At 35.2% G+C, this 22968-nt stretch overlaps 1 protein-coding gene and 1 long non-coding RNA gene across 3 annotated transcripts; one reads left to right on the top strand and one right to left on the bottom strand.

Moving 5' to 3' along the window:
- Positions 1-1525: 1525 nt before the first annotated feature.
- On the bottom strand, positions 1526-4489 carry LOC102610516 (uncharacterized). Its single transcript, XR_008053725.1, has 5 exons — positions 3951-4489; positions 3716-3803; positions 3551-3623; positions 2972-3078; positions 1526-2669 (listed from the first exon to the last, which is right to left on the bottom strand). It is a non-coding gene; the product is annotated as an uncharacterized LOC102610516 (long non-coding RNA).
- A 491-nt stretch (positions 4490-4980) lies between these two features.
- Positions 4981-21029, top strand: LOC102628638 (myosin-6-like). Of its 2 annotated transcripts, XM_006479342.4 has the most exons (40): positions 4981-5360; positions 6707-6835; positions 7064-7207; positions 7387-7532; positions 7618-7774; positions 7872-7930; positions 8033-8192; positions 9171-9320; positions 9426-9562; positions 9673-9819; positions 9960-10061; positions 10952-11009; positions 11113-11214; positions 12054-12091; positions 12221-12347; positions 12469-12639; positions 12725-12856; positions 12939-13048; positions 13125-13185; positions 14147-14324; positions 14436-14641; positions 14853-14972; positions 15213-15311; positions 15760-15972; positions 16089-16228; positions 16402-16516; positions 16596-16640; positions 16742-16825; positions 16932-17102; positions 17423-17578; positions 17672-17863; positions 17997-18125; positions 18234-18304; positions 18387-18486; positions 18720-18776; positions 19290-19346; positions 19988-20068; positions 20167-20249; positions 20443-20598; positions 20753-21029. In XM_006479342.4, exons 1-39 carry the CDS (start codon positions 5358-5360, stop codon positions 20558-20560), a joined length of 4548 nt encoding a protein of 1515 aa, XP_006479405.2. In that variant the 5' UTR covers positions 4981-5357; the 3' UTR covers positions 20561-20598; positions 20753-21029. The 2 variants fall into 2 exon arrangements, with proteins under 2 accessions (XP_006479405.2, XP_006479404.2); XM_006479341.4 differs by having other exon boundaries at positions 4982-5360; positions 20443-21029.
- Positions 21030-22968: the final 1939 nt, after the last annotated feature.

Below are 22968 nucleotides of genomic sequence, written 5' to 3'. Positions count from 1 at the left end.
TGAGCCGCATTTTCTTTGGTTGCTCTCGGGTCAATATTCGGATAACCGGATTATCAATCCGGAAAACCGGATTCGCGTATGGCCTTCACTGGATTTAACCGGATAGCCGGTTCTGTAAATCTGGAAATCCGGATTCGAGCTGCACTTTGGCAGCATTCTGGATTCATTCGGCCAACCGGTTAAGGAAACCGGTAAGCCGGTTTTAACGTGCTATCTTCTGGATCCAACCGGCAAGCCGGTTTGTGATATCCGGAAAACCGGATTCGAGTGAAGGACTTGCTGGAACATAACCGGATTTCCGGTTCAAGTCAAACCGGCAAGCCGTTTACGGCTTGTAAGCTTCTGGTCACTTTAATTTCGTGCACTGATTTTAATCTTTCAATAGTCATACCTTATACTACAAGTGTTCGTTTTAAACATTCAATAATATTATTTTGTAAACATTTTTCATCTAATTTTTTATAAATATAATCACTTTCGAAGTATTTGTATTATGAATAAAGGTAACCAACAAAATAATAATATTCCAATCCGAATTTGCTTTTAAGTGTTTTAAATCTTTCGTTTGGTCGGAGAACTATCAAAGCCTCTTAGTGTCTTATATTTAATTTTAATCTTTGAAATATAGCACTCGCTTTTTATTAAAGAAAAGTACAATTGAATATATAAATATTTAATTTTTGGTTGTTAATTATTATATCAATAATCCTAATTGTTTTAATTTTTTGTAATTATGATTGAAATTCTAGTTAAGCAATGTATGCCTTCAATTTGTTGATTAAGGCTTGAAAAAGTAGTAAACCCAATGAATGACTTTCAACTAAGTTATAGTGGAAATTAAAATTTTTCACATTTGAGTGAAATTTGTGAAAGTGAACCATTAAAGTGAAGAAATAAGTGTGATAAAGCAAAATATGACTTAACTATTAAGTTTGATTAAAAAAAAAACTAAAATGAGTAAAATACTAGTGGTTGCAATAAGTGGCCTCACAAATAAATTCGGAAGAGCTCTTATATTCCACTGGCGCTTTTTATAGCCGAAATCTCCACTATAAATAACCTTGCAACCATTTTTAATTCTATTAATTCCCACACAAATTTATAGGCTTATTTTCCCATCCGCTAAATCAATTTAATCAATTTATTTTATTTTATTTTAACTAATTATAGGAAACACAATTTAATGAAAATAAATCAAATTAACTATTCCTATGTCAAACATAATATTTTCTACATATCATCCTAAAAATCCACCAAAATCTAGTACATTACACCAAGTGCATCATCCAACCTTATTACAAGTACCATCTCCGAAAAAAAAGTGGATTGATATATTGCATAAATTTACGGCAAATAAAAAAAGGAAGAAAGGTAAATAGTTTTAAAGTAAAAGCTCAACACAGCTTATTAACAACGTATTTATTTTTTAGCAATATAACATTTTTTTTTTTGACATTTTTCAAATAAGTATCTTGTGAAATAAACATCCATGCAAATGAAATATTAAAATAAATAACAGGATAAATAAATAATTAAAACATATGGTTTCATTCAAAAGTCATCAATTGTGATCACCATACCAATTGCAATCATTTTACCATTGAGGGGTAATAACACAACAATTTTCCAGTATCCTGCCTCATGGTCAATACTTATAATTGTTGTATAAAATTGAATGTGTTCTCTCACTTGCTCAGCAACTACAACGAAACCCAGCAATGTAAATGGAAAAAGAAAAATTTTACATAAGCCATATAAAAGTTGCCTTGCAAATATCAACCTATATTTACTGAAGCCAAGCCTAAAATTCTGCAGCCAACAAAATTGCAACAAAGCCGCAGCAAAGTTCATCATCCAACAGATTCTGCCCCCTCCGAATAATTTCCAGGTACGACAAGGTAACTTGATTGGTCTATTCTTCCAGGAAGCAATGACAATCTATTGTTCGGCATTGACATCATTTGAAAATTCTTTCAAAAGCTATATTCATCAAAACAACCTATTGTTCAAAATGAACTTAATATTACTTTCATACCTACACAAATGCTCAAACTTTCACTAAAATAACTAATTATTACTTAAATCCAGCAAGTCAGTTTCAGAGTTGAATACAGAAAATTCCAATCAAAATAATATAACTACAGATATACATACAAGAAACTTACCACCAAAGCATTAATATAGCAAATGAGTTTTCAAAGCAATAAAGTGTTCACACTAGTAGGCAAGCAACCAAGCAAAATCTGGGTAAAAACACTGCCCATGATAATATATTGTTGAACTGCTCATTTTAGGACAAAATTAAACTTTACAACTAGTCAATTGAAATCGTTGTTCATTTCACTATTTCACTCCAAGGAAAGCCCTTTATTCAGATGAGAACCCAACACTTAATATTTACAGAGCTACAAGATTCAACTCAAACAATTAAAAAAAGAAGATTTAAGTCACCATTAACTGATAAACCAGATTGAAAGTGACTAAATATGCGTAAAAGCACGAATTAGGATATAAGAGAGAATTTGCCAGTGAGACAATAGCAATGGAAGTGAGGAATACACCGAGTATAGCAGATAAATCGCCAGGTTGAGGCTAAGGCTGAAGCCGAGGCTGTGCCTGTGTAGCCCTTGCTCTTTGTTGCTGTTGATCCATGCACTGTTGCCCAAAAGCTTGAGAAGGGAAAGACATAAACCAACACTATAAATCAATAAAAAATTTAATTCATACCCAAATCAACAATTAAAATCAAACCCAAATCAATCATCATGCTCTGTTACAGCTCTCAGGTTCAAAAAATTTCCAGCATTTAAAGGATAATAAATCAACCTTCATCAAAACAACTGATATTTAAACACATAAATATATGGAACTGTGTGCAGGATGTCTAGCTGAAAGCAAACAATCTGAAGACCTTTTCAAATTGAAAGGGAAAAAAAAGCAGAATGATTAAAGAGTAACAGCATTAAAGTACCTTGTTCCTAGCAGTTTCATTGCATCAGCTGCAAAAGTCATATCTGAAACATATTCCTTATGAGCGTCAAAAGAATTGCAGAGAGTACGTTGTCTGGTATCTCATACCTCCAATGCAGTAAAAATCAAACAAAAAGATAAGTGGGTTGAATAAAAAATTGAACCCTTAAAAGCAAATTAATAATTCAAACAGATTCAGCACAGTGATTAAATATCCTAAAAAACAAATAGACAAATAAAAAAAACAAATGTTAATATTTTCAAATAAAAACAATGAACTTTAGATATCATTTAATGACAAAATGTAATTAGAAATGATTTTACATTCATCAAAGATCACAAAAGTAAGAAGATAATTAAAGAACCTCAAAGCCAATAAGCAAAAAGCCATTGGAGAAAACCAAATGTCATTGGAAGTAGACTTCAATCATGTAAATAGCTGATTGGACTATGTTTGCAGGAAATTCATTTGCTAGACGCTATACTTATGACAATACTTTCCTAAACACTGTTACGGCTTTCAAAGAGAAGGAAATGAGAAGAAACCAGTTTCATAGCAGCTACTGGGGAAGAAAACCACCTTAATACAACCTTGATCATCGCCAGAGGCAACAGTTGACTCTGTCACGTTGATCAAACTATAAATAGCATCCCTGCAAATAGATAACATATCAGAGCATCAGAACCATATTTCTTGGACCATTAATGATCAATAATTTGAGAAAAAATAAATATGGGAACTTACTCATGAGAATCCTCAAGACGAGCAATAGTGGCTCCAGTCTCCACATCCGTGGCCAGAATTGAACGGTCAGTTGAACCCGTCAGCATCGCTGCACAAGTCCATTGGAAGGAAAAAATTAAGACTTTAATTACAAAAAAAAAACCACATAACTACAAATTAGCAAAATAATATCTTGATACAGTTCAAATCAAACCCTAATTATAAATTAATTCAGAAAATCTAATCTAATACTAACGTTTTGCTTGATGATTCTGGTGGTAAAGCGAATGTGGGGCGAAGCTAGAACAATAGTTCTGATGTCGTGCGGTGAGGAGATGATGGTACAGTAGCAGCGCAGAGGTGGTTGAGCAATAGTTGTGGCGTCCCACCGAAGCCCTTGACGACAGCTATTCTAGCGTTGGAGATGGATTGCGCGAGGAACAGGGTTGTGCTTGTGCCGCCGTTGATCATTGTCAACGAAGAACATCAGCCCATCCTTCTGCCTTCGTTGATCGTTGCCGACGGCGGAGATCAGCCTGTCCTTGTGCCGCCGTTGATCGTTGCCTAGGAACTCCTTCAGTTGCCACCGTTGATGGCCGTGGTGAGGCGCGTGTGAGGTGAGGAGTGGTGAGGTGTTTGACGTGTGTGAGGTGAGGGAGTGGTGACGGTGAGGTGAGTGAGTGAGTGGTGGGGATTTTTTTTGTTTATTTCAGTTTTACAGGTTTGTTTTTTCAAATTTTTTTAATTATTGAATAATAAAACAAATCTCAGCCATTGGATCCACTCTATTCAATCCAACGGTAATTTTCTACGTACTGTAACTACCCCCGTTGAACCGGTTGCCATATTTTTTTCTACTTTTATTCATTTTTTTCTTTTTTTTTTCAAACTAAAACCCCAGCCATTGGATTCAAATAAGCTGAATCCAACGGCTCAAGGGCAGCCCCTGTACCATACAGGGATTTTATGCCCTGCATGGTAGCCGTGTCCCACAGTTGCAAGCAACGCCATCAAATTATTTTACGACAAAGTACCGCCTTCGGATTTTCAATTTGCAAGACTTTCAGACAACCTCTGTGGACTCATCTGACCATGTCTTAGCGCCATCAAGAATTCAAGATTCGTAAATAGAGATAGAGTTGAGGGGTACTTTGGGAATTTGACTGAGCTTTAAATTAACGTTTACTTTCGTCAATTACACTCCGTAATTATGCCAAAACATTCATCAGTCTTGAATTAACTCGAGACGAGACCCTAGGAAGGTGGGAAAAACGAAAAAGAAAAGAAAATAAAAGAAAAGAAAAGAAAAAGAAAGTATTTAGAAAACAAAGAAACGAAAATAACAACAAACACAACTCGCCTGCTCTTAAAAGCAGAGAGATAGAAGATAGAAATAGAGAGGGGCTTATTCTCTTCTTCAGTAATTACTTCTCATTGAAGAGTTTAAGCTTCTCAGTTTTAATCGAACTATTTCCTCTCTTTCTTTTTTCATTTTCATTTTTTATTTTAGAAATTCTTTTATTGTTTAATTTATTAGATCGATTAGTCGAACAAGAAAGATAAGTCCGAAAATCTTGGCCGTTGAATTGAATGTTCTTTGTTGAGGCTGTGGAGTAGATCGAGAAGCAAGCCGAATCTCTGATCTGATCTGTCTCCGTGAAATATGGTACTAATGGATTACATTTTTTATTTTCTATATTTTATTTTCTGTTTATTTTCGTTCATTTAAATGTTTACTTCTCATAGTTGTTAGAAACTTGTTGTTGTATAATGTCAGTGGACTGATCTGAACTTGAGATGAAGCGAAGTGGATATTCGGTGACATTTGTTCATAGTTTAGATTTAGTTTAATCACTATGTTTTGATCTACTCACGGCATATAACATTAAGAGTTTCATCTTCGGCTATCAGGTTTTAGTGTTAAACGGATAGAGCATTGACCAGAGCTTTTAGTTTTTGACCTTGATGTGATTATTCTAAATGAAAATTTATTACTTTTTAGTGCGTTCTGGTTTTGTTGCCTTTAGTATAATGTATTTTAAATTGGAATTTGGATCCCATAAATTGAAATTTGGATTTCATAGATCACATGTTTTGCACTGATACCTCTGCTGTGAAGTCAGAAGCTTCGTGTTTCACTATTTTGCATCCAAAGCAGTGCAATCAACTCCAGCCTACAATTTTCAAAATGAAACTTAAGTGAAAAAAATGTCTTGATCTTTGTTTATACTATATGACAAATTGAATGGATGAGTTAAAAAATGTTGACAATTGAAAATGTTATTTTCATTTTCGTGCTTTTAAGAGCTTCAGCTTCTCATATGTTTTGCCGTTTCCGTTATGCAATTTTTTCAACTTTGTTATGTCCTGATAGAATCCAAGTCGGTAGCTGACTTTGTAAGTAATGCTGCTCACAGCTTAGCTATGCGATGGTAGATGTTGTTGTGGCTTTTGGAATTGACTTTGGATGCCTCTGGTTCATTTTCTTTTTTAAAGTTTGAGCGGTGGTTATGTTTAACATGACTACGGAGTCAGAAAGTTACTGATATTTAGATCTTGAGCTTCCAATCACTGTGATCTTGCTATACGCTTGTTCTTATTTTGTGCAGCAATTTTTTTTTTCCTATTATGGAAAGTGCTCTGAGGGTTTTATTATACGAGTCAAGAGTGAAATATAGTGCAAATTCAATCTGATAGATAATAGGTGTGAATGATGCTGGGAGTTTGAATACAATAGTAACAAAAATGTTTCTATGGATTGATATTTTTAAGCCATTTCACTGAAGTGACTTATGGATGTTGTTATGGACTCTTTTGTTTGTTCTTCTATAAATTCTATGAGTTGACTGTAAACAGTGGTATTGGATGGCTTATCTTTTCATTTCTGCTTTTTGCTAGTTATAAATTGTCAAATGCACTTGCAATACAATTGGTGATGCCTAAGTTGTTTAAAGCAGTGACATAGTGACAAGTCAAATGAACATTGAGATTTTGACACTCTTGGTTTTGCAGGCTGCTAATTTTACCCCTATGGTTGGATCTCTTGTATGGTTAGAAGATCCTGAAGTGACTTGGATAGATGGTGAAGTAGTGGAGGTTAATGGTGATCAGATAAAGGTCCTCTGCACCTCAGGGAAGACTGTAAGTGCATTTTAAGACAATGAACTCACCACTTCTGTATATCAATATGAGCTGAATAGATTTTGTCAAATTCTGAATAAATGAGTCACTAATTACTTGTTGTGGCGATTGGTAGAAGTTTATGCTGAAGATCCTTCTGTTCTTAACTTATTTGAGAGCATGGGGCATAGAGATGGGGATTTATATGAACTAAGGTTCAAATTTCTTACATCTTTTAAAAAATTACAGGTTGTTGTTAAGGCTTGTGATGTCTATCCAAAAGATGCTGAAGCCCCACCATGTGGAGTTGATGACATGACGAAATTGGCTTATTTGCATGAACCCGGAGTCCTGCAGAATCTAAGATCGAGATATGATATGAATGAGATATACGTAAGCATTTTTTAGCAAAAAATAACCATTTTTCTTCTTTGATTGTTTGATGGAGGGTTGTTAAATTGATCTTGCCATTCGACAGATGTTGATAAATCTTTTGCTGTATTTTTTTTATTTTTTATTGTTGAAGTTTATGACATTTCTGAGACAAACCTAACACTCAATGGTGTCTCCAGACTTACACTGGCAGTATATTGATTGCTGTAAACCCTTTTAGAAGATTACCACATCTCTATGATAGCCATATGATGGCACAATATAAAGGGGCGGCCTTTGGTGAGCTGAGTCCACATCCTTTTGCTGTTGCGGATGCTGCATACAGGTACTTTATCCCATATTGGTGGAAATTTATCTGTTTGGTTACTTTATTTGTCTGAAAAGAAACATCATAATGAATGTGGGTGCAGACAAATGATCAATGAGGGAATAAGTCAGTCAATTTTGGTTAGTGGTGAAAGTGGGGCGGGTAAAACAGAAAGCACGAAACAGCTCATGCGTTATCTTGCTTACATGGGTGGGAGAGCTGCTGCTGAGGGGAGGTCTGTTGAGAAGAAAGTGCTGGAGGTAAAAAAATGTTACAATGCTCAAATTTCCACGTCCCTCATGTCCTTTTTCCCCCTCCAAAAATAATAAATCTTTTGTGGTGCCCTTGCATTTGCAGTCCAATCCTGTTTTAGAAGCATTTGGAAACGCAAAGACTGTAAGAAACAACAATTCAAGGTTAGAAGATCAATTATTTTAAATGTGTTTATGGAGTATGGGTTTCATTTTATTTTTTGTATTGCGGGATTTAGTCTTATTTATATCTCATGAATGCTGCAGTCGTTTTGGTAAGTTTGTGGAGATTCAATTTGACCGGAGTGGAAGGATTTCTGGAGCTGCAATCCGAACTTATTTGCTAGAAAGATCACGTGTTTGTCAGGTGTCTGATCCTGAGAGAAATTATCACTGTTTCTACATGCTCTGTGCTGCACCACCAGAGGTAGTCTTCCTGTAAATGCATCACATAACAGTTGCTTGGTTGCTTCATAGAAATATTTGGGAATTTGCATGATACTTCTTGACTATAATTTTTGACATTTTATGTTTGCCTTTGTTTTAATTGAAACTTTTCTGAAGCATCTTATGACCACAGTGAACTGGTAAAAAAGGATTTCTGTGGTTAAATTCCTTTAATGAGGAGGTTTCCTTCTTGCTTTATTGCATATTTTTTAGCCTTAGATTATTATACTGCTGTATCCGTCCATATTGGGCAATGGCTATGAGAAGTCTAATACAGTGATATACCTTCATATTGCATTCTGCCAAATTGAAACTACTTACTTGAATTCTGTGGAGCCTCAAAAACTTCACTTAATTGAATTTATGTTGTTTTCCTGGTACACCACCATACATGTGTTATCCACAGTTTCTGCTCAAAGTCTGCGAACACTAGAAATGAGTGGGCATTGATGTTAGCAATGCACTTGGCACTTTTGTTGCCGCTGTAAATTATCTTTATATGTACTATGTTGTTTTTAGTCATAAAGTTTTCTTAGTTGATGCTAAGGGATCAGTATTTGTGTCAAATTCAGTTTCGGAGATGCATGCTTACCCATCTCCAATCTTGGCTATAAGAAATGGCAAAGTTGGTGATTTCTATGATTCTGCTGATATGTATAATATCTATGATTCGGCTGATATGTATATACAATTTTATTTTATTTCTTTTTCAAAGTTAAACAAGGTATTTTAAGAAATGAGTTGTTTCTGAAGAAGTGTCTAAAAGTTAACTTTGACGGTAAACCTCCTGAAAATGTTTTATGCCCTCTTCATTTTTCCTATAATGTATCTGGAACGGAACATAGATATTCACAATCCAGCACAAAATTGCCCTTCTCAGCTTTCAATGTAACATATCAAATGCTCATTTTCTTTCTTCCAGATGTTTCTAATTCTTTTCTTCTCTATGACTTGTCAGGATATTCAGAGGTTCAAGCTGGGAAACCCAAGAACATTTCATTATTTAAATCAATCAAATTGCTATGAGTTGGATGGGGTTAATGATTCTAAGGAATACATTGCAACAAGACAGGCCATGGATGTTGTTGGGATAAGTTCTGATGAGCAGGTTTTTCTTTTTTCCTTTTTTTGGAAGTTCTGAACAGTAGAATGCAATTTTTCAGTATAAAGTTCCTCGAAACTTATTTCTGTTTATACAATTATGCTTTATTAGGATGCAATATTTCGAGTTGTTGCTGCGATTCTCCATCTTGGAAATGTAGAATTCGCAAAAGGGAAGGAGGTAGACTCATCAGTCCCAAAAGACGAAAAATCTCAGTTCCATCTAAAAACTGTTGCTGAACTATTAATGTAAGTACTGAATTATATTATCGTACTTGCTCACAGCAATTCTTAATTGTGCAGATTTTGTTTTCTCTCATTAAAAGAGGAGTAAATGTTCAATTCATGTGTTTTTGTAGGTGTGATGCGAAGGCACTAGAAGACTCTCTCTGCAAACGTGAAATAGTAACTCGTGATGAAACTATTACAAAATGGCTGGATCCTGAAGCTGCAGCTGTTAGTAGGGATGCTTTGGCTAAAATTGTGTACTCAAGATTGTTTGACTGGTATGATAACTTCCGTTGTTTAGAAGATAATGTCCAGTTTGGACTGTACTTATGCTATAGTAAATTCTTTGTTTTGTTTTCTACTATCTTCTGAGAAGAGTGGAGTTTGTTGTTTATTTTTGCATTTTTATCCTCTTCAGGCTTGTGGAGAAGATTAACAATTCAATTGGTCAAGATCCTAACTCAAAGTCCTTAATTGGAGTGTTGGATATTTATGGATTTGAGAGTTTCAAGACAAACAGGTGCTTAGCCGGTATGCCTTTTGTTTACATTATTGGATGAACTTGATTTTCAAAGGCACTGTACATAAGGCATGTCTATGTGCCTCAGCCCTCAAGGTGTAGAGAATCTCTTTCATCCTTGCATTTTTGGTGTAATTTTTCCTTTTATTTGTAAAAATAAAGCAGTCATCTCAAAAAGGCATGTGCTTAATCGGTTATCTGCCAAGTCTTCATTGAAGGTGCATTCCGTACACATTGACTCAATAAGCTTGCACCTTGTCTGTCTAAATAATTCTGTTTCTCTTTTTGTTTGGTTTAGATGGTGTTGTAACCCCTTATTCCAATATGATTCCTATTTTGATCACTTAATTTTATTATTAAGATGTAGAAGTGATGATTGAAAATATTGATTGTCTCATCTTAGGTTTAAGATTGTACTTCCTCTGACTGTTTTCTTCTGCTCTTCTGATTTATCCAGGACTCAATTGTGTTTCTCTCTTTTTTTGGTTTAAATATTATTACTTAAAATTTTGCTTCCTGAAACTTAAAAGAGTAATATTCATGAATTTCTAGAGTAGTTAAACTATTGTTGCTTCTAGTTTGCTATTACTGCTTTCACTATTATTCCAATTCTCAAGCTCTGTTGAGCATTTCTACGAGTGTAAATGGCTCAGTTGGGCAGAAAGAGAATAGGTCATTTGCCAGTTATTCTTTCAACTATTTGGGTTGTGGTCTAGTGTTGAGTGAAGAGCTCAACTTTTTTAACCATGGTGCTGCTACTTCTTTGTGGGTATCTAAAGCAGATGAAATTGCATTGTTTGATTGAAATTAGTTGCACTGAGATAGCTTTTTGTGAATGCTTGTTTCTTGGATTCTTCCATGGGATGCTTAGTATCTTCTGCCTTGTGCAGTTTTGAGCAGTTCTGCATCAATTTGACAAATGAAAAACTTCAGCAACATTTCAATCAGGTTGGTTTGTGAAAGCCGTCCTAATTTGCTCCAGCATTCTAGGTATATTTTCAGTGTATCTAAAATGCATAACTTTTGCACGCATAATTAACTTGCTGTGCAGCACGTCTTCAAGATGGAGCAAGAAGAATATAGTAAGGAAGCAATTAACTGGAGCTACATTGAGTTTGTTGATAATCAAGATATTCTGGATCTCATTGAGAAGGTTTGTTGGCTCTATTCTGCATAGTGTTTTGCCTGGTATTCCTCGGATTTTTTCCGTTAATTCGAACAATCTTAGCACAAATTATTTTGTCTAGTTTATACATGATGAATATCTCTTTCTTTAGTATGCTTTTATATATATGTGTGGTGTGTGTGTGGAGGTGCTAAATAGTGCTTACCCTTTTGGTGAGTACTTGATCTAAGGATGTTACTATTGTCTTAATCGATGCTTTTCACTCTACCATTCATGTCATGTATAGTGTCTTGTTGGTCGCATGTCTGGATGAGAAGGGGCTATTATAAACAGTTACTGTAATAGGTACAATCTACTTATAATCAGTAATGCTGAAATACGATTCTAGATGTTACATGACGTATAGAAATATCTAGCCTCTAAGAGGAGCCTCATAGGGACCGTTTGGGAGCGTTGCACTATGGCAGCCAAGCTGCCTGGCAGCACTCCCAAACGAAGCCTAAGTGGAGTATTTTGGACTCTGGTATTGGTATTTCCATAACGTCATCTTTATTTTTTTTCTATTCCTCATGCTTCACATGTTCAATTAATGAAACAGTGGACATGATGGCATCTTTTACTTGAAATTAAATTAATATACAGACTTTCTGATACATCAGCCTTTTTCTGAAAAGCAATTTTTTAAGATTTGACACAAAACATGGCCTCAAGTTAGTAATGTGTCTATGAGGCAAGGCGGTGATATTAAGATATTTTTGGCTCTCTTGTCTTTTTTTTTTTCATATCTGTTCTTTCTTCTTGCTATAGGTGACCTGATGAATATTAGCAAGTGGTTTCTTAGTGTACTTATTTTTTTCATTTTGCAGAAACCTGGTGGCATAATTGCGCTTCTGGATGAAGCTTGGTAAGTTCAGCTGTCTCATTACTGACATGGATGTCACTGTTTCCAAAAAATTTTCTTGCTAACGAACTATTTTTAGTATTTGAATTTGAGTGTTCTGGTGGTGAGATAGCTGAGGCTTGTATTTTGTAGTATGTTCCCAAGATCAACGCATGAAACATTTGCTCAAAAGCTGTATCAGACATTTAAAAATCATAAACGCTTCAGCAAGCCAAAATTAGCTCGTAGTGACTTCACTATTTGCCATTACGCTGGTGATGTAAGTAAGCTTTAATCTGGATAGCTTTTAATACTTAGACAATATAGAACATTACCTAAGAAGTGAGTTTTGATAATTTCACGTTTATACATTCACATGATTTTGGGCTTTCTTTTCTCAGGTTACTTATCAAACTGAATTGTTCCTGGACAAAAACAAAGACTATGTCGTTGCTGAACATCAGGCACTTTTGAGTGCTTCCAAATGCTCCTTCGTGTCATCTTTGTTTCCACCTTTGGCTGAAGAATCCTCCAAGACATCAAAATTCTCTTCAATAGGTTCTCGATTCAAGGTTGATAGGTTCTCTTTTCTTAAAGAATTTGATCACATTTTACATAATCCTGCAGAGTATGACTCACCTTTTGTAATTACTGCAGCAACAATTGCAACAATTGCTCGAAACCCTCAGTTCCTCTGAGCCACATTACATTCGGTGTGTAAAGCCCAATAATCTTCTTAAGCCTGCAATCTTCGAAAACAAAAATGTTCTGCAGCAACTACGTTGTGGGGTGAGACTGTTTAATATATCAATGTAGTAAAAAAATCTGCCTGTATTTATACAATTTTAACATGTTATGTGTATTATCTCAGGGAGTCATGGAGGCAATCAGGATAAGTTGTGCTGGCTATCCTACTAGAAAACCATTTGATGAATTTGTAGACCGATTTGGCATCCTTGCATCGAAAGTTTTGGATGGGAGGTACTAATTTTGTTTTTTAGCTAGTAGATGTTTTTTTGCTAAACAATTTTCTGACTGTTTATGGTATTATTGTTAGTTCTGATGAAGTCACTGCTTGCAAGAGGCTTCTAGAGAAGGTGGGACTTGAAGGCTATCAGGTAATTATTGGATGAGGGATCAAATCATCTTCCCTGAATGCAATTCCATTAAGGCTGTTGTTTCTACTGCTCAGTTGCACTTAAAAACATCGTGGTCCTAACATATAATCAAAGGCATGTTTTATTCTAAGCCTTCTGCTTGTATAGTGTCTTTGTACTGCAAGAATCCTGCATAAAATGCTTTTGCTGGCTGCTTGATTTAAAGGGCTAGGTTGTTGATCAACTTCCAAGAACCTTTATAAAGCCAATAGTACTATGGCATCTATGTGCCAACCTTCTATAAAATTTCAACCACCTAAACTGGGTGGTTTTATGATTTCTCTAATGCTTTTAAATCCTCTGAACTCCAGCTTCAGGGACGACTGCAGTCAATTCAGTTCATTAATGAAGTATGAAAACTAAAATAGCATTTTCTACTATTTTTCAACATATTTATGTGCTTCCACATTTTTGGCATTTTGAAAAGGTGCCATTACACTGGTGGTTCCTCATCTGCGGTTAGGTTACATATCATCCATGTAATTTCCCTTCCCCCTCTTCAGCTGTCTTTATTCTCATCCAGACTAACAACATGCTATGAGTTTGTAAGCTGTTAAGGCTTCTGGGCCATAAAATCGTGCATAAAATTTACTTGTCAGTCAGTTTACTCCTGAAGAAACCATTACTAATAATTTCATGGGTTCTCTGCATAAACTGGTTGTTCCACAATCTACGTCTTCATGGCACAACATTTTTGGAAGTAATTTTTGGTTGCTTGTTGGTTCATCCAGTCTTTTTCGGTTTGTTGTATGCTTTATTGTTGTTTGCTTTTCAAAAGTAATGCACTTATTAAAAAACACATCTGCTATTTTGGTGCTATAATTTGTATCTTCTAAATCTCATATAACTTCTCTACATGTCCCTTGTCTGTTTTCTAAGTGGGTCTTCCAGAGTATCTTACTAATCCAGTTTACATTTGTAGATTGGTAAAACAAAGGTTTTTCTTAGGGCCGGTCAGATGGCAGATCTGGATGCACGTAGGACTGAGGTCTTAGGAAGATCAGCTAGCATTATCCAGAGGAAAGTCCGTTCATATTTGTCTCGTAAAAATTATATCATGCTCCGACGATCTGCCATTCATATTCAAGCTGCATGCAGAGGTGCTTAATTGTGTTTTAGTTTCTCCATCTCGGCTCTCAGTAGTCAGCTCTACCCAGAGTCAGGAATTGTTCATAAGTTTTTCTCTCTGTTTCCTTATGTGCTGATTGCAGGACAACTGGCTCGGACAGTCTACGAGAGCATGCGCAGAGAAGCTTCCTGTCTGAGGATCCAGAGAGATTTGCGTATGTATCTTGCTAAGAAAGCTTACAAGGACATGTGTTTCTCTGCTGTTTGCATTCAAACAGGTATGCGTGGAATGGCTGCTCGGAATGAGCTTCGCTTCAGAAGGGAGACACGGGCATCAATTCTTATTCAGGTAACCCTTTTTTTCTTGATTTTAAAATGTTTCAAACAGTTGTACCCATTTTCTTTTTATAATAATCTTGCAATGTGGATAGAATTTCTTGAAACTCCAATGTTTAGCTTGCAACTTGGAAGAGTTATCAATGGTTTGTTTGAATGATGTCATGCCTCCTTTATTGCCCCAAATGGTTGGAACTTGGAATAACTTCAATTGTATAACGCAGAGCCATTGCCGCAAATACTTGGCCCGTTTGCATTATATGAAATTGAAGAAAGCGGCAATTACCACACAGTGTGCATGGAGAGGAAAAGTTGCTCGCAGAGAACTGCGGAAGCTTAAGATGGTGAATTTTCTTTAATAGTTGTCTTTTAATTCTTGGATTAGATCTTTTGAAATTTTTTGGAAAATTTTACCATGGTCATTACTAAAAGAAGCAAGCTGTCATCATACCCACTTGCAAAGTCAGATCTGTGTTTTTTATTGCTAATCTTATATCTGAAATGCTGCCTTTTTAAAGCTGTAAATGCCATTCTATCTCACTTTTCATAATTAGAGGTTTTCTGCCTATTCTCATAATTTACAGGCTGCGAGGGAAACAGGGGCTCTCCAAGCTGCTAAAAATAAACTGGAAAAGCAAGTTGAAGAACTGACATGGCGATTACAGCTAGAGAAACGCATGAGGGTAAATATAACTAAAAATTAATTGATATATGTCTTGTTGATGTTATGATGTTTGTTGGCAAGATCTTGTTACCCTATCAACTTTTAATGACCATAGGTTTCTGTTACTATACTCACTGCAAGTTTTTTATTTTATTTTATTAGGTTTGATTGCTTTCCTAGCTTTGTTTTTATTAGTACAAATCCTTGTCTGGCCAAAGGGTGGTTAAATATGGTAACCAATGCTTTGAACCATGCAGAATAAAATTTTAAAAGAATCATAATTGGATCTTCAGTTTTGTTTGTCTTCTCTCACTTACTCATTTACATAGAATGAAGCTTGTGATAGTGCCTGGATTCTATTTTTCTATTCTTGAAAAGTCTGCTTCAGAATGAAATCCTTTATATTCTGGTCTGTTTTGATTCCATTATCCTCTCTCCATACTTTATGCATCTATGAACTTGTGTAGGTTGACATGGAGGAAGCTAAAACGCAAGAGAATGCAAAACTACAATCTGCTTTGCAAGAGATGCAGCTTCAGTTCAAGGAATCCAAAGAAAAACTCATGAAAGAAATTGAGGTTGCCAAAAAGGAAGCAGAGAAAGTTCCTGTTGTGCGGGAGGTTCCAGTTATTGACCATGCAGTGGTAGAGAAGCTTACAAGTGAAAATGAAAAACTCAAGGTAAATGGGCTCAATCAATGATTTACTTTCTTCCCAGGATTTTTTCATAAGCATTGAGAAACATGTTTGTGAATCTCTTATGGCTTTTGAATTGCTTCATTGCTATTTAAATGCAGACATTAGTAAGTTCATTGGAAAAGAAAATTGATGAAACGGAAAAGAAATTTGAAGAGACTAGCAAAATCAGTGAAGAAAGGTTGAAGCAAGCTTTGGAGGCAGAATCGAAAATAGTTCAGTTGAAGACTGCTATGCACAGGTTGTATTCCTAGCTCATTCTTAAGATTGATGAATGATACTAAGTTCCACTTGTGTTGTTAATTATAATATACGGACTAGTCTTTCTGCACACATTGGTTAATCAGTGGCCACTTAATTCTTTTTTTATTTTCTTATACTTCTGAAGTGACATTTGTTGCTTTCATTTTGTAGGCTTGAAGAAAAGGTTTCTGATATGGAAACTGAGAACCAAATTCTTCGGCAGCAATCCCTATTAAGCACTCCTATTAAGAAGATGTCGGAGCATATATCAGCACCAGCAACTCAGGTAAGTGTTTCTTAAAGTTGTAGAGATTTTTCTCCTGGTCGTTTCTTGTTAATTTTTCTCTTCATCTTCCAATTTGCAGAGTTTGGAAAATGGTCACCATGTCATTGAAGAGAACATTTCAAATGTAACTTTTCTGTGGATCATCCATCACTATATTTTTTGGTCGTGTAATTATAGACTATTACCTTCTATTATTATTGTCATTGATATAGGCTGTTTCTGCAGGAACCACAGAGTGCTACACCTGTGAAAAAGTTGGGCACAGAGTCTGATAGCAAGTTAAGGAGATCCCATATTGAGCATCAACATGTATGTTCTTACCTATTACCAGAATCTGCTTCCTCTGTCAAGTTCTCCCCGATATATTCTCTGTAGGTTGGGTAATGCTGAACATTTTATGTTATTCTTGTAACAGGAGAATGTTGATGCTCTCATCAATTGTGTTGCAAAAAACCTTGGATATTGTAATGGAAAGCCTGTTGCAGCATTTACAATATATAAATGTCTTCTCCATTGGAAATCTTTTGAAGCTGAAAGGACTAGTGTGTTTGATCGTCTCATTCAGATGATAGGCTCAGCAATTGAGGTACTTGGGATAATATTAATTCTGCTCATGATTTGTGTGCCGCAAGGATCACAAAAGCGATGGGAGATTCAGTTTCACAGTTATGGCATGTTTTTATCTTAATTGTCTTGTGGAAAACAACGAGTTTCCTTTGATCCAAGTGTTCTGAATTTACTTTGATCTTTTTGAATGTTTGGATTAATCTGATGTACTTCGGTGGTTTTTATCTCTTTTAAGGACATTATTATCATTTTTTTTTTAATTGTATGGACTACTTTTGATGTTCTTCTAGTATCCATATTTTGAGCCCCTAAAGTATGATAACACTCTGCTTATTGCAGAATGAAGATGACAATGATCATATGGCTTATTGGCTATCCAACACATCTACATTATTGTTCTTGCTTCAACGAAGTTTGAAGGCAGCAGGAGCCAGTGGTGCAACTCCACATAAGAAACCGCCTACTGCAACCTCCTTATTTGGAAGGATGGCCATGGTATTTCGATTTTTCAATTCATTGTAATTGTTTTTCTTATTTTTTAATTGAAAAATGTGGTAATTAAGTTCTTTGTTTCTGTGTTAATTTTAGGGTTTCCGGTCATCCCCTTCTTCTGCAAATCTTGCAGCTGCTGCTGCACTTGCAGTAGTACGCCAAGTGGAGGCCAAGTATCCTGCATTGCTTTTCAAACAACAGTTAGCAGCATACGTGGAAAAAATTTATGGAATCATTCGAGACAACCTGAAAAAAGAGTTATCATCTTTGCTTTCTTTATGTATTCAGGTATGTTACTTTGCAGATTACGAATCTATTCATCCCTCAATTTCCTAATTCTGTCTGCTTTATACACCTAAACATTGTTTAGTTTTGGTTTTATGTATCTTGAAACCTTGTCTCACACAATTCTGAATTTTAGGCACCAAGGACATCCAAGGGAAGTGTATTAAGATCTGGGCGGTCCTTCGGCAAAGATTCGGCCTCGAGTCACTGGCAGAGCATAATTGATAGCCTCAATACACTTCTTAGTACATTGAAGCAAAACTTTGTATGGGACTTCATTGTTTTCTCCTTAGCCTTGTGATGAATAGTTTTAGAGGTCTGAACTTTTGAATTGTTTATTTGGGCACTAATTCTTACCGCTATTGGGTTTCAGGTGCCTCCTGTTCTGGTCCAGAAGATCTTTACTCAAACTTTCTCATACATAAATGTACAGTTATTTAATAGGTAATCAGTCTCTTAAATCTAGCTTTTCATCATTTATGCCTGGGCATTTAATCTTACTATAAGTTTGATATTATTTTTCCAGTCTTCTTCTACGTCGTGAGTGTTGTACTTTTAGCAATGGAGAATATGTTAAAGCTGGGTTAGCTGAGTTGGAGCTCTGGTGTTGTCAAGCAAAGGAAGAAGTAATTTTCTCTTAACAATTTAAAAATTTCTGTCTTGCTGCACTTTGCTGTTGCTATACACTATTGTTTGGGCTTTTGTTTTATCCTAGCTTCATGTTTTGGGTGAAGCAATTAATTAACGTATACGTCTTTTTGTCATGATTTGCCGATCGATGTAATCCACTGAAAATGATTGATCATGTAAATGGACTTCCTGGATTCTCAATTCTCATGTCTTCATTTCCTTATTTCAGTATGCAGGCTCCTCTTGGGATGAACTTAAGCACATTAGACAGGCTGTTGGATTCCTGGTATGCCATTTTACCTGATATCATAGTGCCATTGAACATTGAAGCCAATTTGATTTAGTGATGATATGGGATCATGATGTTTAATGGAAAGGATTAGGCTGGCTACATCATCTGACATGTCTTTTACTACTGTAGTTCTCACTACCATCCTTTTTGATACTTCCTATTAAATTATCCCTGTTAATTGCAACTTTTGGTCAATCCTCGATGATGCCAAACACTATCTTCAGACCAAACTAGTTTCTTTTTCAACCTTTTTTACCCACTCAATGACGGATGCTATAAGAAATATCGATATGTTCCCAAAGACTAACTCTAAAAAATGTTGAAGAGCCATTTTGTACAAGCTAAAAGTGCATCATGAAAAGTTAAAGGCAGTGTTATTTGATTCAGAATAATATGTATTAATTTTGTTATGTGCTGATAATATTTTCCTTTTTCCTTTTTCCTTTTTAAGGATGAGAAAAAGTGATGTATCTTAACTTCATGATGTTTATTGACCTTGATCTGCAGGTTATACATCAGAAGTATAGAATTTCTTACGATGAAATAACCAATGATCTCTGCCCCGTAAGTCAATTTTTTCTGTTTGTGACTGTTTGCGTCCTTGGTTTGTTTCTTTTGCGATTTAGCTCATGAAATGACTCAAAAACGAAAAAAATAAAACCATACCTTTTTTATTGCTTATTCTTCTCATGTCTTGGTCCTTCTCGAAATCAAATGAGTTTTTTAATTAGCCCACGTTCTGTCAAGTTCAGCTAAGCCGGAAAGATAGATTGAGTTTATTTTACCTTCTTGATCTGCCAAGTTGACCCTGAAGGCCGAATTCTATGGTCGAGAATGCTGTAATAATAATTGGGCCATGAGAGACCTGATTAACTATTGCAAAAGAAAGGGCCTGCTGATAGAGCTGGTAAAATGCAATGAATGAGAACCTCAGTTTGTGTAATAGGCACTAAATGGGACAAGGCTTTTCGTTTTCGTAGCTGCTCTTAATATCTGTCTGAAAAAAGGCAATTCAGGCTGACCACCTTCTCCCTCAGAGAAAAGGAACTCTGCATGTGGTTATTCCTGATACTCGAATACAAAGTTGAGGGATTAGCCTAATGTCCCCCACCTAGGTTATGAGGGTCCCCATAGTTATAGTAGATGTGCACACGCAAAAGCTAACTCTCTCTCTGATTCACATCAATTGTTTTTTTTGTTTTCAGATCTTGAGTGTCCAGCAGCTGTATAGAATATGCACGCTATACTGGGATGACAACTACAATACTCGAAGTGTGTCGCCAAATGTAAGTTTGTGCTATGCAAAATCATCCTTTTGTGCTGCCCTTTTAAGTTCGTGTCATCAAGTAAATCTCAACAAGTTGTACTTTTTTTTTCTCTACAGGTCATTTCGAGCATGAGGATACTTATGACCGAGGACTCTAATGATGCCACCAGCAATTCCTTTTTGTTGGATGACAATTCCAGGTGAGATTTCAAGAATGAGAGAAAACCAATGTCAAAGTTGTAAATCTGTTGCGAGTCTGCTTTCATAATCAAAGGCAAATTAGAATTTTTTTATTTTTTTATTTTCATCTGCTATGAGACTATCTATAGGATTAAGCATGTCCAACCATAGACATTGACTATATCAACTAACCCATATTTTTTCTTATTACAGCATTCCCTTCTCTGTTGATGACCTTTCTAATTCACTGCAAGAGAAGGATTTCCTGGATGTCAAAGCCGCGGAGGAACTTCTTGAGAATCCAGCCTTTGAATTTTTATATGAGGCATAGGAAGCTCGAACATGCTCTACTTAGTATTTTTTTTGGAGGTAGGCAGTGAAGTCAAAACTCTTTGATCAACATCAAAGGAAGTTGTAAATCCAGTCTTTTTTCTATTATATAATTTTTGTCTCATTCCATTGCTTTTACTACATCCATGCCCCGTTGTAAAATTTCTATTTGTTTAATTTTTTTGACGTGCAGCTTTGTAAAATCCATCATATTGAGGGGCAGGTATTTACTTGTTTGGTTGAGTGAGCGTTCCTTTTTTTGTTTAATTTTTTTTTTGGGGGGGTTTTCCATTGTTTTGTTCTGGCCACAATCGGCAGCAATTTTTAGTGTTAAGAAAAAAAAGTTCATAGTAGTCATTGTAGTTTAGTGATCGAGGCATTGCCACCCAATTTTTATTGTATAAAAAACAAGTTATGTGAACAGATACATATATATTGAGTTATAACAATTTTATGTTGATTGATTATTATTATGGCCATCTTTGGGAATGAAATCAGTTTTTTTGATTATTAGATGGCTTGTGGCTGCCGCACTGCATCATTATAATGTTCAAGTTTTGCTGAGTGTTCAAAAAACTTTGTGCACAAGAGCATCTCTATAAAGGTTTTATTAATTTTTCTCTTTAAATATCAACTTGTTTACTTATGTGGTAAAAAGGAGAGTAAAAAAAAAAATTATTCTCCAAAAAAATCTTCAAATATAAATAAATTAATATTATTTTAGTCAAATAAATATTTTCAAAAAAATAAATGATAATTAAAGTATTTCTCTTTCTGTCTTTAATAAAAAGTAATAAAGTATAAATTGAAAAGAGAGAAAGTAATTTTTCAAATTTGAAGAGAGAGAATCATTTCTTATTTGAAAAATCTTAATTGGAGTGTTTTTTTTAGTTTTAAATGCTAATGCGACTCTTCAAATAAGTGATAAAATCTTATTTGAAAATTCTTTGAGAGATGGTTTAACAATGATTAGCTCGACTAAAGTAGTTTATCTCGAAAGAAAGCTAAAAATTAAAAGATAAAAATGTAAGTTAATGATAAGAAAATATGTGTTCAAAAGATGCAAAAATGTTTTGCCATACTCTTAGTGGACTTGTAAGAAACTGATTCCCTTGGAGAGCAATTGTAAGATCATGTGCTTATGACATTAAGCCAATAGTTAGGGAGTAAATTTATAAATACATCATCGCTTCCCCTTTTGTACTATTACTACTTACCAAAAAAGTGAAAAAAAAAGAAAAGAAAAGAAAAATGTGCCGTTTAATCCCTCTTCTAACTTTTTGATTAGGATCTCTCCTCAACTTTTAAAATTTTATACAATCTATTTAACTATTTTTATTTTTATTTTTTAATTTATTAACTACCAATCACTAGTTATTCTTTTATACCAAAATTTTCTTTGTATTAATGCTTCTATGCTCTTTTCCTTTCTTCATTTTCCAAAGTATCATTGGTTAACCTTATAATTCATTATAAAAACAAATTAATATCGGATTGAGTTTTGAAATGAAAAATAAAAACTACAATCTAAATATCAAAAAATGTCAATCCTATTGCTATCAAAATGAATGAAAAGGTTGACAAAAGTTTGAAAATCAAATTAAGCAACGTTTTTTTTTTTTTTCATTGAATAGAAGGAATTAAACAATGATATTGAAAGAATTGAATTGAGGGCAAAAATTCTTAGGCTGAACATGAGAAATTCACATGGACAATCAATGCAAGTTCAGCTAGTACACAAGGGCCTTCGTTTCTCTGCCACAAAAAAGCCTTCAAAGTCTTACAAACCAGTGGAGTTAGGGACCAATACCATTACCATGACCATCAAGGCCTAGGGTTCCAGGACCAAATTTGGACCACCCTAGCTAAAACTTCGTATCACTGCAAATACAACTGTAATCCCTGCTACTTTTGATGGACTTTTTAGGCTTTCTTGGGAGCCATGTCGGCATGTTGCTGTGCAGCTGGCTTGTGGTAGTTAAAAATTGTAGATTGGCCCGTATCTTTCTGATGGATACACAATTGATTTCACTTGCATAATAATTACAGAATAGAATGGAGATTGTGGGTGGCTGGGGCTGGCTTCTTGTCTTGGCTGTCAATTCTAGTTTTGTAGGTTGAGTCCAGTGCTGTGCTCACAAGGGTTCAGCTGACTGGATACGTTATTTGGTCCATAGGGTTAGCCATTTAGGTCCCCCTCTTAATTAATGTCTCCTTTTGCTGCCATTGCCACCTGGAAATTTGAGAAATTGCTTACGTCCATTTTTCAGATGGGCTATCCGTTTCTACTTTCAAGCCCAACACCCTCAAATCTTTGTTTACACTTGGACAAATCTTCCTCGCCGTTTAGGCATTTTGTATCACTTTATCAAATTTTATCGGTTTAAAGAATTAATATTGATAAAAATA

This window comes from Citrus sinensis, chromosome 3 (genome assembly GCF_022201045.2).
Source record: "Citrus sinensis cultivar Valencia sweet orange chromosome 3, DVS_A1.0, whole genome shotgun sequence".
Lineage (NCBI taxonomy): Eukaryota > Viridiplantae > Streptophyta > Magnoliopsida > Sapindales > Rutaceae > Citrus > Citrus sinensis.
This window is presented reverse-complemented; position numbering and strand designations above follow the sequence as displayed.